The sequence below is a fragment of the Solea solea genome, chromosome 3 (genome assembly GCF_958295425.1).
Source record: "Solea solea chromosome 3, fSolSol10.1, whole genome shotgun sequence".
Classification (NCBI taxonomy): Eukaryota; Metazoa; Chordata; class Actinopteri; order Pleuronectiformes; family Soleidae; genus Solea; species Solea solea.
Genome location: NC_081136.1, coordinates 27427927 through 27444989, shown reverse-complemented (window position 1 = coordinate 27444989; position 17063 = coordinate 27427927). Strand labels below are relative to the sequence as shown.

Here is a 17063-nt window from a genome sequence, read left to right as displayed (position 1 = left end):
CTGAGCGGCTCTCCCTTTGCCAGCCTCGTGTAAGGACCCAGTCAGTACTAGGATTAACATCGGACCTCAGTGACCTAATTGCATATGGACAGGGTTAAGTAGGACTGGATGTGTCTCGCGTGACCATGTTATGATCAGACCTGTCTCCCCCCGCCCTTTATTCAAACACGCGCCGGCGTCACCGATTGTTGGCAAGAAACAAATTTGGTTTTAAACAAGTCTGACAGCACAGATGTGTCAGCATGTCTCTGTGTGTGAGCGTATGCGCACGCCAGCAACTGACAGAGAGAAAAAAAGAGGAGCGAATCAAATCTCTTCTCATGCTGCTATAACATGAGAGAGAAAAAATTATTATAAGTGTAAAAAAACCCTGAAAGTGCTGTGTCTAATCTGTCCTGAGGACAAACTGCATTCATGCAGCTCAGGATTGAAAGCACAGACTTCCTCAAACCGCCTCCGAATGTGGTTTATGTGATTGTATCTGAGAAACACATTCAGGACACTTTACTGTAGGACCCTTCAGAGCTGTGTAATCTGGACGCGATCAGATCACTGAGGATGGATGTTAAGACCAAGTCTGAGCTCAGTAGTTCAGGTGTTTCCAGTGACCTCACACGGATTAGAGTGAAGTTAAAAGAAACCAAAAAAAAAAAGATTGTACCGCAGCTTAATAGTATACTGTACCCTAACCAAGCAAAGGCATATTGTGACATTTTTGAGGAACAGTCTCTTCCGACCTTTCAAAAACTAAGAGATTAAGTTAAGTTTAGTTAAAGCTACAGTCTACTGATTTAGGGATTTCAAAAATCAAATGTGAATCCTGCAGAACCCAGCACACAGGGTGTAAAATACTGCTCTGGACGTCAGTTGGTGGTCCTACATCGAATGTTTTCCAGCAAAAATGCAGCGGTTCTAAAAGCAAAGCAAAGTGCTATAAAAACAAACTAACAAATGAGTCCTCATCAATTCATCCGTTCTGCCCCCGCTTTGTACAGCGGCATTAAAATGAGCTGGAAGGTGATGTGAAACTAAAAACATTTGAGATCTAGAACTCAATTATGCAGTTTATGTGCGTCACATGAGGGGAACTGGTGGTTCCCCCCTGCATTCCACTCTTCCAAGTGGAGCAGGGCAAAGAAAAGATGAAAAGAAGAGGGAGAGCTGAAAGACCAGCTGGCATGAAAAGTGGAAGAGGCTCGGGGCAAGAGGAAAAAATATAAGCCTGAAAAAAACTACTCTTTCATTGCCTCTTCAACACTGTTCTCCTCCTTCCCCTTTTCTATTCTGCTCTTCCCCCATTGTCTCGGTCCCCCATGGGCCTCTTCTCCCATCTTCCCTCCCTCCCTCCCTCCCTCCCCCTCTCCCCTCTCACTCGGCTGTTCTAAGGACAGAGTCGTCTCCCAGGATCTTGCAGAGTTCGTTGAGGCGATTCTGCATCTCAGGAATGCCAGCCAGCTGAGACTCCAGCCGCTGCTTCTCCTCTGTGAGGGAGAGTCGCGTGGCTGTGTCCAGCTGCTCGAAGCGCCAGCCGCCCTCGCCGTCAAACTGCAGCAGGTGGGTGTGGTACTTCCTGGAGGTGACAAGAGGAAGGATTTCAAACAAGCCGTTGATACTGTAATTCTACGTCCGGTTGAACAGCTCGGTCAAGTCAATTTCTTTTACGCTAAATAAACCAGGTCATTCTCTGTGTCTTACCACAGGGAGGGTCTGTGTGTGATGGAGAGCAGGGCGATGCCGGTGTCCTTAGCAGCCTGGAAAATCTTTCCCTCTACGTCAATGCTCACAGCACTGGTGCACTCGTCCAACAGAGCGTATTTAGGCCTAACAGACACAAGGGAAATGGTTTTAATGATTGCCGTTCATCCAGGTGGTAACTGTTGAGGCTATTTTTGTGTTAAAATCATGTGAAAATAACAAACTGTTGCCCCAAGATTCACAGACAGTTCACATTTCTATGAGAAAAATAAACTACTTGGTGATACATGGTACATGTTATGCTATCTGATTCTGTTTTGCTTTCACTTGATTACAATTTTTCGAACTTTATAATACGGTCGATCAATAGATGCACTTTACTTTATTATGTCTCTCTTTTTTAATCTCCTTTAACTACTTCCTTTTCCTCGTATTCTGTTTTGAGTTTTATATCTGATATAGTTTTGTCTCCGTAACTATTGGTGCTGCTATCTTGACCAGGACACCCTGGAAGAAGAGATCTTGTATCTCAATGGGACCTTCCTGGCTAAATAAAGGATAAATACAAAATAAAACAAAATAAACTACTTGAAAGGTAGTTTATTCTACTTGTCAGGTCTGGTCAGAAAACTACAGCCTGTGCTGCACATTAATGGCCAAAGCGGCCCTAGTGAAACACAGCGGTGATGACACTGCGTTTCCTAACCTGTGGTAAAACATGCGAGCCATTCCCATTCGCTGCTTCTCGCCTCCAGACAGCACGTCCTTCCAGTCGAGTTCGGCATCCCAGCCTGGACAAAAACACCAAGACGTCACACAGACTATTAAGGATGGTGGAAAGAGCAAAAAGAGCAGGACAGCAACACAACATCTTAAAGTGAGAGCACAGGCCTATGAAACGGTCGTGGAAACTCTAGGATGGAGTCGATCAATAAGGCATTTTGGGCAACGCTATGAATAATTGAAATTTAAACTGTTAACAACCATCTCAGAGCAAAGGAACGACATTGATGTTTGATAAAAAGGTCTCGTCAGTCTGTGAACTTCACCACAGAGTTTAAACATACAGCTCCAGTCCCATGTTGTCATTATTCCAAATGTGCCTGCATCCGTGACGATGAAGACATTTCTCAACATTTCCACACTGCGGCCATTCATACATTAAGACCCTCGTGCAGTAATAAGCTTACTAGGGTTGGTTTTGAAACAATAGCCTTGTTTGTGTGGCAGTGAGAGAGGAGAGGCTGCCAGTTAAGTGAAACGACCAAGCTTCGGGCTGGGAAACACGCTTTACCTAAGTCTGTTAGATCTCAAAACAACAGAAAACCTGCAGGGCCAATTCAATATAATTCTGTGACACAAACGTGCTGAATTAGACTTATAATAATAGCCATGCGGTCCAAAAAATGAAACCAATGCGCAAATGTTTGAAACCTGCATTCTCTGTGATGGCCACTAGGGGGTGATTGCACTGTTTTGTACATACATACTTAAGTCTCTTTCTCTCTCTCTCTCTGCATTTCTGTTACACGACCTACGACAAGAAACTGAGAATTAGTGTGACAGAGCTTTCCTTTCATTACCGAGAGTCGAAAAGAAGTGATCAGGAAGTGAATGTGGGCAACCACATCACACTTATACACTAAAATGGAGCAAGGTCTCTAAAATGACTTGAAAATCAGACATAAGTAGAGCAAAAAAAACACAAAAAATGGTTGACATGTTTCTAAAGCTGCCCTTATCATCCTACCTCCCTCTCTGGTGACTATATGATTGAGGTTGACTATATCCAAGATGGCCTCCAGGTCCCTGTCACTCATGCCTCTAGCAGCCATTTCCTCCACTGAGTCTGGGTAGATCACCTGGTCCCGCAGTGATCCCATTGACATGTAGGGCCTAGAGGAACACACACACACACACACACACACACACACACACACACACATTAATCCTCAATTACAAGAAGTACTCCTGACACTAAACAACTGAATGAGCGGATGAACAGGGTGTGAGTGCACAAAGGTGCACAAACATTTTCTTTACTTCAAAGCAAGAAGAGAACAGGATGCCCATTAAGCTTCTGCTGTTCCTACTGTGGATGCTATATAAGACTCTGTCACGGCTGCCAGGTGGCTGTCTGATCCAATGTATAAAATATTCAATGTCTTGCAGGAGGGAGTCTGCTGAGTCAGCAGCTCTTTGCATCACTGGATAGGATTACAAAGTTTTCACCTTGTGTCACTTCAGGTCAGTTTGTCTCCTACATTACATTATTTTTTTTGCAGGATTTGCTAAACAATTTAACTTGGGATCACAGTGATGGACACAAACCTACCTGGAATGGACAGTTTTAAAAAAAGAGTAAATCCTACGGATAATAAATCTTAATAAATCTCTTTTTTTTTCTTATTTTAACCATAAAAGGACGAGAAAATGTCCTGTAACTAAGTGCGTTTGTCCATTTTTCCAGAATAACGTCCAATATCTGGCAGTTATTTACTATTTGCTGCATGTTAAAATACTGTTTTAACAATTTAAAATGAACAAAAACAGATTCTACATGTTAAATTTGAAATTTAAACAGTATAAAACATATTTACAATAACATTTGAGTCTCAATGTCCAAAAACAGGCCAAAAAGTGCAAACTTTGTACAGGCATTTTTTCCAACTCTCTCCTCTCTGGCGGCAAAGACGCTGATTATCGGGCTTAACCAAATTACCGTAATAACCAAAACGTTGGCTTTGACTTGCGACTTCTCAGCTTTTCAGAAACCGTTGGAAGTTTTCCAATAGCAAAGTGTAAAACATCAGGGAAACTAGAGCGATGCAGAGTGCACTCGTGTAAACGCTCGGTTTTAAAAGGTTAACTGTTCAATTCCAATATTTTACTGTCCTTAGCTTTACTTTGTCTTTTTTGTTGTCATGATAACAAACTGAAGACTGTTAGGGTTTACACTGCTCCTCAGAACAACACAGACATATTGGTATTATGATAACACAAACATAAGATATTTCATATTACCCTTAATGATTAAACAGTGATATCACAAATCACTGGAGCACATAATGTACTGGACACAACCCAAGGCTGATTGTATTATACACGCTGAATGACACTTTATAAAAGACAACACACTAATCAGAGCTACTGTCAAGAGACTACAATACAGAAGAAAACTCCACATATGTGCACTTAAATAGTACAGAATAACCAAGTAAATGTCGTAACTGAAAGAAACTCCGGCCTTTTTTCTAGGTGGTAAATATTTCACAGTGGCCAGTGCTTTGGTTTCTCACACACATCTTCTGTTACGGCATATTAAATTACTGGTAGGGTTCATCAATACATAGATCTAACCCTACAGTTGCTCTGGGATGACTCTCTGCTGTGGCATATGTGTGAGAGTGTGTGTATATACCTCTGAGGGATGTAAAACATATGCTGAGGAGAAGGTTTGTGTAGCCGACCACCATAAACAGGCCACAGGCCGCTGAGGATCCTGAACAGAGAGCTTTTCCCACAGCCGTTAGGCCCCGTGATCAAAAGGTGCATGTCCTCCTCCACCTGGAACAAAAGGACAGCTTAAGAATTCATCTCCGGCACCGTCAGTCATCAGTAACATTAGGATATAACACATGTAAAGCTGTGGAGAGATAGGTAGTATCAGTGAGTGTGCGGAATGCATGTGACCACGTCACTTCACAAGTCTGAAATGAGACCACAAAAAAACTTCTGATGAGCCAAAATAAGAAATGTTTTACAAACAGAATTGACTCCTTTTTAAGCTACACTAGAGCCGCAACTAACGATTACTTTCATAATCGATTAATCGGCCGATTATTTTCTCGATTCATCGTTTGGTCCATAAAATATCAGAAAACCTTAAAAAAATGTTGATCGGTGTTCGTCAAACCTGGAACTGATGATGTTCTCAAATGTCTTGTTTTGTCCACAAACCAAAATGATTCAATTTAAATTGTTTCTTTGTTATCCAGAGCAAAGAAATGAAGAAAATACTCACATTTAAGAAGCTTAAACAATCGGAAATCTAGTTTAACCGATGAATCGATCAGAATAGTTGTCGATTTCGAATAATAACCGATTAATGGATTCATTGTTTCAGCTCTAATCTACACTGGAAGAAATAAAAAAAGATGACAGGAAAGAAAGAACTTTATAATCAACTTTGAAAAAATCCAGACGTTTGTCAAATTATAAGCAACTTAATAAAGTTCACTTTAAGAGCATGGCCCTGGGATCTGCTGACTGTCAGCCAGAGAAAAATAAGCAGATTGCAAAATGACAACCATTCTTCATATCTATGGATTCAGGGAATATAATGTGTAGAGGAAGGAGCATTTCTATCCTAACACACTGCTCTAACCAACATATTTTTGCTCAACACATTTTAATTAATATTTGGGACTTTTAAGTCTTTATTGAATGGACAGACTGTCGCATAAAAGATAGAGTGATATGGCATAAAAATACAACAAAGAGCTGCAAGGCAGAGGAAAGGACTGTAACCTCTGTGTATGGGGGAACCTGTTTTACCTGGTGAGCAACCAGGTGTCCCAAACATAATATTTACTCATGATGATCTTCTTTAACATCAACAGACAGTTGTATTTATTCATCAGGATAATACAATTATTTGAGTCTGAATATGTTGTCTGTCCAAGTCCGAGAGTGAATGTGAGTGAAAATTAAGTTGTTTTTTTTCCCACTAGGTTACACAACTTGTGTTGTCACTGATGCAATTGTTTGTTTTTGAGTATTTTCCTAGATAGCTGTGTCAATACTTCCTCTTATTCACAAAATACGGGTCACCCACTGAATCATTTCACTGCTCTTTGCGGTAGCCTCAACGGCCTCACCCGAGTGATGCATCTCCTTCCTAATGAGACCTCAGAGAGTTGATCTTAAATGTTATTAAACGCCACACCACCGATAACAAATCCCTCAGGCAGTTTGATGACGAAGTGGGGGCTCAGAGAAAAGGTTAAACTCTCCCTTGTAATGTTTTCCATTATTTTCCTTATATTCCTGTATTGTGTTGTCTCAGGACAACACATACTTTTCAATACAAGCAAATTGGTTGAATTCAACAGAGCAGGTGACAGTGAGTGTAGCTCACCTTAAAATTCAAGCAAGACACGACGACGTCCCCATTGGGCGTGATAATTGGTACATTTTCACACACAATGCCTTGGTCCACATCTATCACTTCACCTGTAGACACAACAGAGAGGAAAAAACAAGGACAAGGATGAGAAGTGACTGTGTTTTAGAGTTGAAAGGATTAGACTCTTACAGCCAAGGCATAAGCATGGATATGAACGGGATTATACTTAAAAATACAGGAATTATGGGTTTTAAAATCCCTCTTTACTACTTTACTTACTACTTATCTCTTTTTACTTAACAGAGATTCATACCAGGGTCAAATGCAAGGACATTTACAGAAGGAATGACGCCGCTGACCTCAATGTTGCTGATTGCTTGTAACATCATGTTGATAAGCAAGGAATTCATTCCGCTTTTTGTTAAGCGTCCCATTTAAGTGTCTGGACAACACTTCAGGGTGGAATTGCATCCTGTGGTCAGTGTCCACTAGGTGTAATTGTTGTGAGTGGCTGCTAAATTGACCAGTTAAACATCATCTTAGATGCGTCGCAGCACAAAACATACGGTGCAAACTCTAATAGCTGTAAAACAAAAACACACACAGCATAAATACATACTGTACGTGTCAAGTTGTAAAGTGCATGTGTAAAAGTTGCTTATTGTTAGTTTGAGATGTTAATGGCAGTAGAAATAATGTATGTATATATATATATATATATTTATTACTTAAATATTATCAATATTATTATATTATCACTTAATCTTCAATTTCTGCCAAATAAAAATAGTTTCAACAAAGCTTTACACACTGGACCTTTATTTTGAAAATTATTATTTCATTTACATAATATTTTCATAAATGAAAATAATAATTATTGGATTAGAGGTTAAGAGGTTTTGTGATTACATCTTCTTCAATAGGAATATGTTGTGGTTTATACTCAGTGACGACAGCAACAAAGTCTGTTTGAGACATTTGAGTACTTTGCCAACTTCAGGGAAAAAACAGTAAACCTTTTTTACTATTTTCGGAAATCAACCAATCTCATAATAGAAATTATTTTTGAAAACAACTGACAAATAAATCCATAACAAAAAGTTTTCCTTACTTCATCCCTAGAATGATTGACAATAAACCATTAGTGTAAAAGTGACTACTGGTCTGTTAGATTTGGGTTTATTTGAGTGGCCGTTATGCACTGAGATACAGCCAACGCTCTGTAGTGCAGACAGAGGAAGTGGTAAAAGTTGCCCAACAAAGCTGCAGTGGCACTGGCAGCTGATGAGACAAGCAAATGCACATGTCTGTACAGCAGAGCAGGCCTACCCTTTATCTCCAGTGGTCCATCTATGTGCATCCCAGGCTTGCTCTTCTTCTCTGCTCCTGTTGTGGTCGATAGAGAGGAGCGCTTGTAAACACCCCTCTGGACGTCCTCGAACACCTCGAACATGTTGTGGACTCGTGCGGTGTAGCCTGCCAACTCTGTGACCTGTCCCCAAAAACACACACAGAGACACAGACGGGGAACAACGGTCACTCTCTGCTAAATGTCAGCGTGGTGTCAGGATAACTCGAGAGAAGATCACAGCGTGATAAAGGTCAGTGAGTAGCGAGTTATCTGATGAATGACGGTACAGCAAGAAGATCTATTGTGACATGGAATAAATATGAGAACAGAAAGTTGCTCCATGTTTGAGTGCATGAAGACATAATGTGAGGAACCAGTATTAAAGTCCAGATATCTATCTTGATACTAATCTATAACCATTCTATTGATACTAATCTATAATCAGCCCTATATGTATATTTATTATCCATCCAGGTATACCATTTGAATAAAGAGAAACTAATAAATTCACATTTTCAACAACCTTGACACAAAAAGTAAAAAAGGTAGAAAAAGCAAAGACAAATATATTTAAAGACAAAGAGAGTGTTCTGTGTTAAGATACAATGACACTCATATGAAGAACAACAAGAGAAAAATCACCCTCTTGCTTTGGCTTTGCTGCTGCACCCTGCAGTGAGACGAGCAAGACTGTGCTGGCTGTTGACACAGCTTGACTGTATTAAACAACAAACACTAATTCTGGGAATTCATGGACGGTGCGTGAGCCTGTGGAGAGGAGACCGTGTCAAATGAGCAAGAATGAATTACTGGACTGGACAAGTGAAAAAGCATTAGAAGAAAATATGTGTATTCGTGTTTACCTCCTAACGCCGTTATCAATTAGCCAATCTGGTCAAAAACAATGGGTCAGGTAATGGAAAAAGAATCATATAACTTGGTGAGTAAGTAACTAAGTAAAAGATACATGTGTGCCACACTGCAGTGTTCTACGTCTGTGATTACATCCATCCAAAAACACACAAAGGCCAGACTTGTGTCTTGCAGGTGTTGTGCAGACTGCAGAATTCTGAGGAGGGAAATTTAGTGCAGCTACATAATGTGCAGTTTTGTCTTTAAACAATGCACATGCCACCTGACACTTGTTAAACCATTTGGGGAAGGTAGGTTAACACTGGGTCACAAAACTACCAAATAAAATACCGATACAAGTGCTAACTGAGATTCTCAGAGATCCATGAAAGGAGGATATTCTGTGGGTAGTGGCCAAGTGTATCCTGCCATGGTTCTTGTTCTAACAGCACAGTGACCATAAATGTCCTTCTCATTTGCCAAAATGTGTTTATGTACTGGATTACTGGAGAGAAAGACAGCGAGAGAGAGAGAGGGAGGATGAAGAGAGAAAGTGAGGAAGTGATGCAGAAGTGTGGGCTGAAAGATCAACAGATGGAGGATTATTCACAGCCAGGCTAAGCCTCAAGAGACGAAGCTCTGGACACACACACACAGTTTGCACAGCTATGCTTTTTAGGACACTTCACTGCACTTGCCGTCCATTTGGACAGCCTAAACAAACCCTTATGCCTAACCTTAACCATAACCAGTTAATGCCAAACCCTAACCTTAACCAGATTCTCAGAAATGAGTGTGTGCCTCATTAGGACCAGGTTTTGGTCTCTCCGACTCTCTGACAACAGGTGCTGACAAAGTCAGTGTTTATCCAAGAAAAGACTTATCAAAATCCGTAGGGCTAAAACAGTGAATTGATGTATCCGTTATTGATCAATTATTAAATTAATTGCCAACTGTTTTGATAATCTTGAGCAATGGATGCCTTTTAAATACTACTGGATTGAAATGTTTTCCTTAATGGTGTCAGTAGTCTGACACACATAAAAGAAAACCAACCTAATCCGATGCAACGTTTGCATTTCCACATTTTTCAGAGAATGTTCTTGTCTGGATGTCTGTTTTTCAAAAGCTGTGAAAAAATAAAATAATGTCTAGACTGAACCAGAACAGAGGCATTTGAACGAGGCCCATTCTAAAAGATGAGTCACCGACTACCATGAGCTGAGACTTGACCACGCACACAACAAACAACATGCCCTGCACAACGATAATAAAACAGTCAGTGTTTTGGGGGTGTGAGCGAGGCACACTGCCTCAGGAATGTGCTCCATCACTGCTGTTAAACTGCACATACACACACACACTTGCACATCTCCTGGACTAACAAGAAGGGACTTGCTGCTCACTGTACTTAATACACATTCATGGAATGGAGCTGTGTGCAGGCTAAAACATGCACCATCTAGCAATTGCGTTGGCTATGTAAATGACAAGATACCTGCTCAGCCGTGGGCCGACACATGACTGAACGGTCCAAGTTGAGATGTGTTTTCTGCAGATTTCACAGGTTAGTGCAGTTGAGCTTTGTGTGTGTGTGTGTGTGCAAACAACAACCTTCAGTGTTTCAAATTCTCCTTTTCAACACAGACACAGACCGAGATGACGTAAGACACAGACACACAGGCGGCACAAGTTCCCCCAACTGTTGCTCGAATGCTACATACAATTCTTTACGAAGGGAATGACAGGATGGCGTGGAATAAAAAAAGCAGATGTCAAAAAGACAGGGTGAGTCTATAATCACACTTAGACAAGTACAAACCATCTGCACTGCAATACAGCCTCACCACAAATGTACCTCTGCCAAATCCTCTTATGAACCTTAAAATAAAGCCTAAAAGAGAGACTGCATGAATGGGTCTTGCTTTTATTTTGGGATTAAAATGCAACAGGAGATCAGGGGGTTTGGTGTTGAATGAACAAGGCCTTTCATTCATTAATGTCTTTCTTTGCTTTTTTTAGTCTGGACACGAAAAATATTTCTGCTCATGCATGGTGAGCTCCACACGGGTTACGAAAGGAAAAGCAGAGACTCATTGACAGCCTTCATTTCTACTTTAGTCTGTCTCTTATTCATCAACCACTGGTCCCAAAATCATTCGAAAGTCTATTGACAACTAATTGTTACATGATTTTAAATGTCACATGATGGTGTAAAGTTGCTGCACTGTCCCCCACAATGCATTCTCATTTCTATAAATCTGAAACGTGAACTACATTCAATGTCTGACTCTCGTCTAGTGAAGGATAAATGAACAAGTAAATGCTGCAAAGACATCCAGACCTCTTCATCTTGGCCTAAATATTGAGACAGTGTGACGTTTAATTTAGAAATAGTATTGAAAAATTGAGAAATAGTTCATTTGTTCTGTCATATTCACTTGGTTGTCGTATAAAACTAAAACCCAAAAGCAAAGTCTCACATTAAAGCAGCTGGAATCAAAGTATGCTTGAAAACAGGTCCAGCTGGATTGAAGGAGTTTTTATGAATGGCTACTGTACATATAGATATACAGTATTCACAGATATATACTGTATATATATACAGAGATGAGGCACAATGTTTAAAGGTTTCTGTGAATGGCTCCATTGTAATTTTATGTACATTTACTGTAAATATCTTATAAGTCATGGTATTTATTTTAAAGTCTGAGGATGATTGTATAGGAACGGAATGACAGAGTATAAAAAGCTGCCTCAGTGGCAGAGGTAGACACAGGAGACTCCCCCTTATTCTTTTCCGACAAAGACATACAGCTCTCCAGCAATGCTACATTCAAGTCGACATGCCAGCGTCCTCACCTCTTTGTAGGAGGACATGATCCTCTCGATGGCATCGGCTCCTGAGGCCAAGAGGTTGCGGGCGGTGGTGAAAGCCTCCGTCCTCTCACTCACCATCACCTGTCTCTGACCATCTGCTGTTTCTAGAGGACAGACACGGTGGACAGATGTGAAGCATGTGGTTTAAGACACTGCAGAACTACACAGATGTTTAGTGGAGTGGAATTATCTTATTATTATTATTATTCACACCTAAAAATACATATCACATGACCATTCAGCCAGGTGCACTTTGCATGTGTTTGCTGGTCAAAATTGGACGTTGATTAATTCTTCAGCAGTTGTTTGCTTAGTTTCAGATTACTAGTACTAGTACTAGTACCAGGAAACAACAAGGATTTCTGTTATGAAACCAACAACAAGGTGGAACCAAAAAGTAAATATCAGCGAAGTTGTATGCTCACAGCTAACGGTAAAGCTGTTGCGGATGGTTGTGGCCCTGTGATCACCCTATGTCAGCTGAGATTGGCACCAGCCCCCCCCACCGCGGCCCTCATGTGGAGGATAAAGTGGTAGAAGACGGATGGATGGATGCATGCAATTATACCCAGATAACAACATTACTGCATGAAGACATTCAGTAGGTAAGACTTAGGCTGGCCTGGGCAATTCACCCCCACCTTAAACCCAAAAACTATAGAGGAAGCCAGTACACAGACAATGACATAAACAAGGCTGGTATATTTGTTGGACTGTTGGACTATTTATAAGTTTATGGATGCAGGAAGACTGGGAATGACGGTCGACATGCTAACAACTTTTTCAGGACACTAAAATGTGGACAGCTCGCATATTTGGAGCAGAATTAATGTCCTTTTAAATTAAAATGGATTAATGTGGATTAGCCAAAGTGTTTTCCTCATGTGAACCTGTCCCCATCACATTTCAACACTTGTGTGTGTAAGTGTGATCATTAGAAATAGGTTTTTTAAACAGCAATGATGACACTGGAACAGTAACACAGCAAACAAAGCAATGCAGTAACTCAGTTACTTCTGATGCAACTGAAATGTCATGAGTCACTGTGGGAGGCAGTTACTCACACATGCTAATCAGCTCTTGCTTTAAGGAAGCAGTAGCAGTAGCTTGGTTTTGGAGATGATGATCCAACTGTAAAAAGATCATCTGGAGATTTATTGAACTGGGTTTAGTTTGCTTTTCAGTCACGCAGCAGCTTTTGATTTGGATTTTGCAAACCATAGTTTTGGATTTCACAGACATTTTTGAAAGAAAACACTTGGAACACTGTGGGTGTCCTTACCGTTGTCGGCGAAGCCGGTGGCCGTGATGATCGGCACGGCGACCATGACGAGTCCACTGCTGCTCCACACGTACTTCATGAGGAACTGCTCGATCATGATGTACCACAGACGCTTGGACAGGATCAGGTTCATCTGCTCGGCCAGAGCCTGGTAACATTTCTGCAGCTGACGCATCTCCACCTGCAGTGGCCGGTATATAACGGCAGAGTATTGATGTCATTCATTGTTTTTGCTTTTATGCATCAAGTCTGATAAAGGATGCGATTTACACAAACGTTCGAAGGCAAGAATGTGCCTTGATTAAAATCTTGAAGGTAATATGATGATTACCTTCAAGGTTTTACCTGAGTTATCAAAATAAAAATGAAAAGTCAAGATGTGTCTTCTAAAACGCCATTTCCGTGTGGACAGAACGCCTTTCGAACAAAAAAAAGTATGCATTCACCTAAACCCATTTCCGTGTGGTCGGCCCCCAAGGCTGTGAGTTCTCCTTGGGCCCTGAAAGTCCCATGTTTACTGTGCCAATTCATTTTGGTCTTTAATTATTTGCATATTGATTTGAGGATGTGAACCACTGAATAACAGCATGAATTGGGGCCATGTAGAGGGACACAATTTCAAATTTTGTGTTGTTGTGATTTAGGTGATGTTTGTGTCTTGGTGCATTAATAGTGTGAAGCTCTGAAGCTTTGGACATACAGGGCAGTGATTCTCAAATATGGTTCCATGGACCCACTGGCATCCACCAGTATTTTTACCTTTCTTTAACAAAAGGAGAACAGTGAATATGAAATTAAATCTGATATTCACATATTACTTTCTAGTAATAATAATGTGGTTACAACAAAAATATTCTGTTTAAAAATAAATAAATAAACAAATAAAAAATCTTGTAGGGGATGTGTAGGCCATTCTCAGAGAGTGCAAAAAAAGACCGAAACATGGGTTGAGGTGCTAAATAATTAAATTTGCTTTAACTTTTCCAATAATAATATAGCATGTTACAGAAGTGGCAGTAAAAATTGTCAGAAACATTTTCCACAGATTTGGTCTGGTCATGATATGAAATAAGTCCCTACAACTTGTCACCTATAAAAGTCATTGTTAAAAAACACAATATTATTATATAGATTTTCTTGTATCACATTGTAGAAAATGACTGCATCATAGTTTTTTTAAAGAAACTATTGTGACCCAATTTATAATATACATTGTGACAAGAGCCAATGTTGAGCATAATGATTTCTGCCTATTTAAATGTCATTTTTAACACCTACTTTGAACTGATACAGCAGATATTTGCAATGAAATGAAATGGAATTTTCAGTAAAAGCCTGGAAACAACTCAATCCATATCATGCTGCATGTTACACATCTGTCATTATTATTATTCACCCCTGCTCACCTTGTGACCTCTGTAGAAAGCTATTTCCTCAGCATTTGCGATGATCCTGGAGTGCACATAGCGCAGGTAGCCCTTCCTGTGAGCCTCCTCGGCCACCAGCTTCCCAAACCTGGGCGAGCAGGCGCGCAGCACCTTCGCCGTGACGAAGACCACCAGGCCGGCCAGCATGGTGGGCCCGGTGGCGTTGGCCCCCCTGGAGCGGGCAGTCTGGATCAGGGTGTAGGAGGTCAGCATCACATCCAGGATGGGCTTGGTGAGGTTGGAATAGAGGTGAGCCACGGACTGGGAGAACATCATGACGTCCTCAGTGAGAGACTGGTCCGGGTTGGCCAGTCTCCCGTCCATGTTGCTGACTTTGTAGTAGGTCTGGTCGGTGAAGTAGGTCCGGTAGGCATGGTTCACCAGCCGGGTGCGGAAGGCCAGAGCCAGTTTGCACTCCAGGTAGCGGATGGCGCTGTTGACGAACGTGGCCGGGATGGCAATGAGGAGCCATTTGATGAGCTGGAGGATGAAGCGCCTGGGCTTCTTCTCCACGATCGTTTTGACGATCTTACCGTCCAAGCTGGCCACGTATATGGACAGAAACGTTCTGGATATCAGCGCCACAGAGTGTAGGGAGAGCAAAGCGAGCTCTTTGGATACAAGCTTGGGGAAGAGGATCTTACCGAGTTCGAGGATCTGCTTGAAAAACGCAGCGTTAACCCCTGGTGATGTCTTCCTCCCACCCGCGGTAACTATATGACCGTTTCCCGAACAGGTGGAGCCGTTTTCCGCCCTCGAAAGCCGGCGGTTCCTCTCTGGATCTTTGCCCTTGCTGATCTGCCTGCAGATGATGGGGTACAGTGTTTTGATGCCGTAAGCAGCGGCAGCGAGAAACACGGCTCGCTTCGCCGCAGCAGTGCGGTCCCATCTCACTCTGGACGCCGCATCGAGGATGTTGGACATGTTTTCAAACGTTAGTGGTCTCCGCTGACGGTCCTCACATCAGCCATCCCCCGCAGCCAGAGCAGCCAGAGCCCCCACGTCGACATGAGAGGAGAGTCCGACCGATGATAGATGACTGATGCAGAGAAAGCTCGGTACATGAACCGTTACATCCTGCTCCTTTTTAGAACCAGCGTCAAGCAGGACACAAGTAAACCACCTGCGCTTCCGGTTGTACATTTCAGAATAAAAGCCTAACGTCAATACTTACAATCGTTGTAAGATAAAGTGTAACTTAAAGGTGCAGTATTTACTATTTTGAGGGGGGTTGATGGCAGAAATTGAATTGACTTTTTATGGGTTTAAGTGTATAAGCACCTGAAAATAAAAATTATTTGGTTTCCGTTGCTTCAAAATAAGTATTCTCTATGATCTTGAGGCAAGAACCTTGATTTTCAGAGGCTGCCTTGTTATGTCGCCATGTTTCAACAGCAGCCAGAATATACAAACCGTGGATGTATTAAAAAAAACTGATGGGACAAACCACAAAGGGGCATACATTTCACATTTTGCAGCAGAAAGTTTTTGTACAAAGTAGAACATTATCCTTTCTGGTATGCCATGAGGTGATTGGATTTATCCTTTATGTGTCTTAATCTGCAGTCTCACAATTAGATGTCTGGACTGGACCTTTAAAATGTGGGGTTATAGCCCACAGGGGGGCATTGGAGGTACTGCAGGTGGGTCCTATCATTTTATTAGGAACACAGGACACAGTGAAGTGTCTGGAGTGTTCAAAGATGGTCCTCTGCATACATTAGTTACTGTAATGGGAAGTTAATTGAGTTCATTTAGAACTTTCCACTCACAGCATATATTCTCTCTTATTCTGATCATTCTCTGTACTCCACAGATGGTTGTGAGTGATAATCCCAGTAGATCAGCAATTTCTGAAATACAAATGGACCAGCCTGTATGGAACCAACAAGGTACCAACAACAGTAACTTGAAAGTCACTCGATCACCTTTCCTTCCCATTCCGGTGTTTGGTTTGCTGGTGTCCCTAATAAAGTGGCTGGTTAGTGTACAGCACAGTCTATGCTCCGCAAGGTGCACAATTAAACTGTAATAATGTCTAATACAATACAATAAAGAGTCACAACACAGTTTTGTTGAGCAATACTGAGATTGTGGATATTTATGAAGAGAATTAATTCATAATAGGGACAAAATGTTTAAATTTGTGATCTGTTTACTTCAATGTTATGACAAATTCTTGCTAATATACTGTAGAAATCCAGGTGGAAGATTTCTGTAATTTCTATAAATTTGTGGGGGCCTTAATGCAAGAATTTGAGAAAATATAGAGAAAATAGGGTTGGTGACTTAACATGAGATATAGTGCACGTGGTGTATTGAGAGCAATGCTGGTTGTACAGTCTTAACAATACAGTAATTATACAATATTATAAATAAGTGTCAACCGCATCCTGTAGATTAAATTACATTATTTTTTTAAACGGATTAACCACAGCTGCAGTTGTT

At 41.2% G+C, this 17063-nt stretch overlaps 1 protein-coding gene across 1 annotated transcript; it reads right to left on the bottom strand.

Moving 5' to 3' along the window:
* Positions 1-1367: 1367 nt before the first annotated feature.
* LOC131455741 (ATP-binding cassette sub-family D member 2-like) lies at positions 1368-15929 on the bottom strand. Its single transcript, XM_058623508.1, has 10 exons — positions 14595-15929; positions 13189-13369; positions 11889-12010; positions 8153-8315; positions 6836-6930; positions 5117-5262; positions 3446-3591; positions 2402-2486; positions 1696-1821; positions 1368-1570 (listed from the first exon to the last, which is right to left on the bottom strand). The coding sequence occupies exons 1-10, from the start codon at positions 15537-15539 to the stop codon at positions 1369-1371; spliced, it is 2211 nt and encodes a 736-aa protein (XP_058479491.1). The 5' UTR covers positions 15540-15929; the 3' UTR covers position 1368.
* Positions 15930-17063: the final 1134 nt, after the last annotated feature.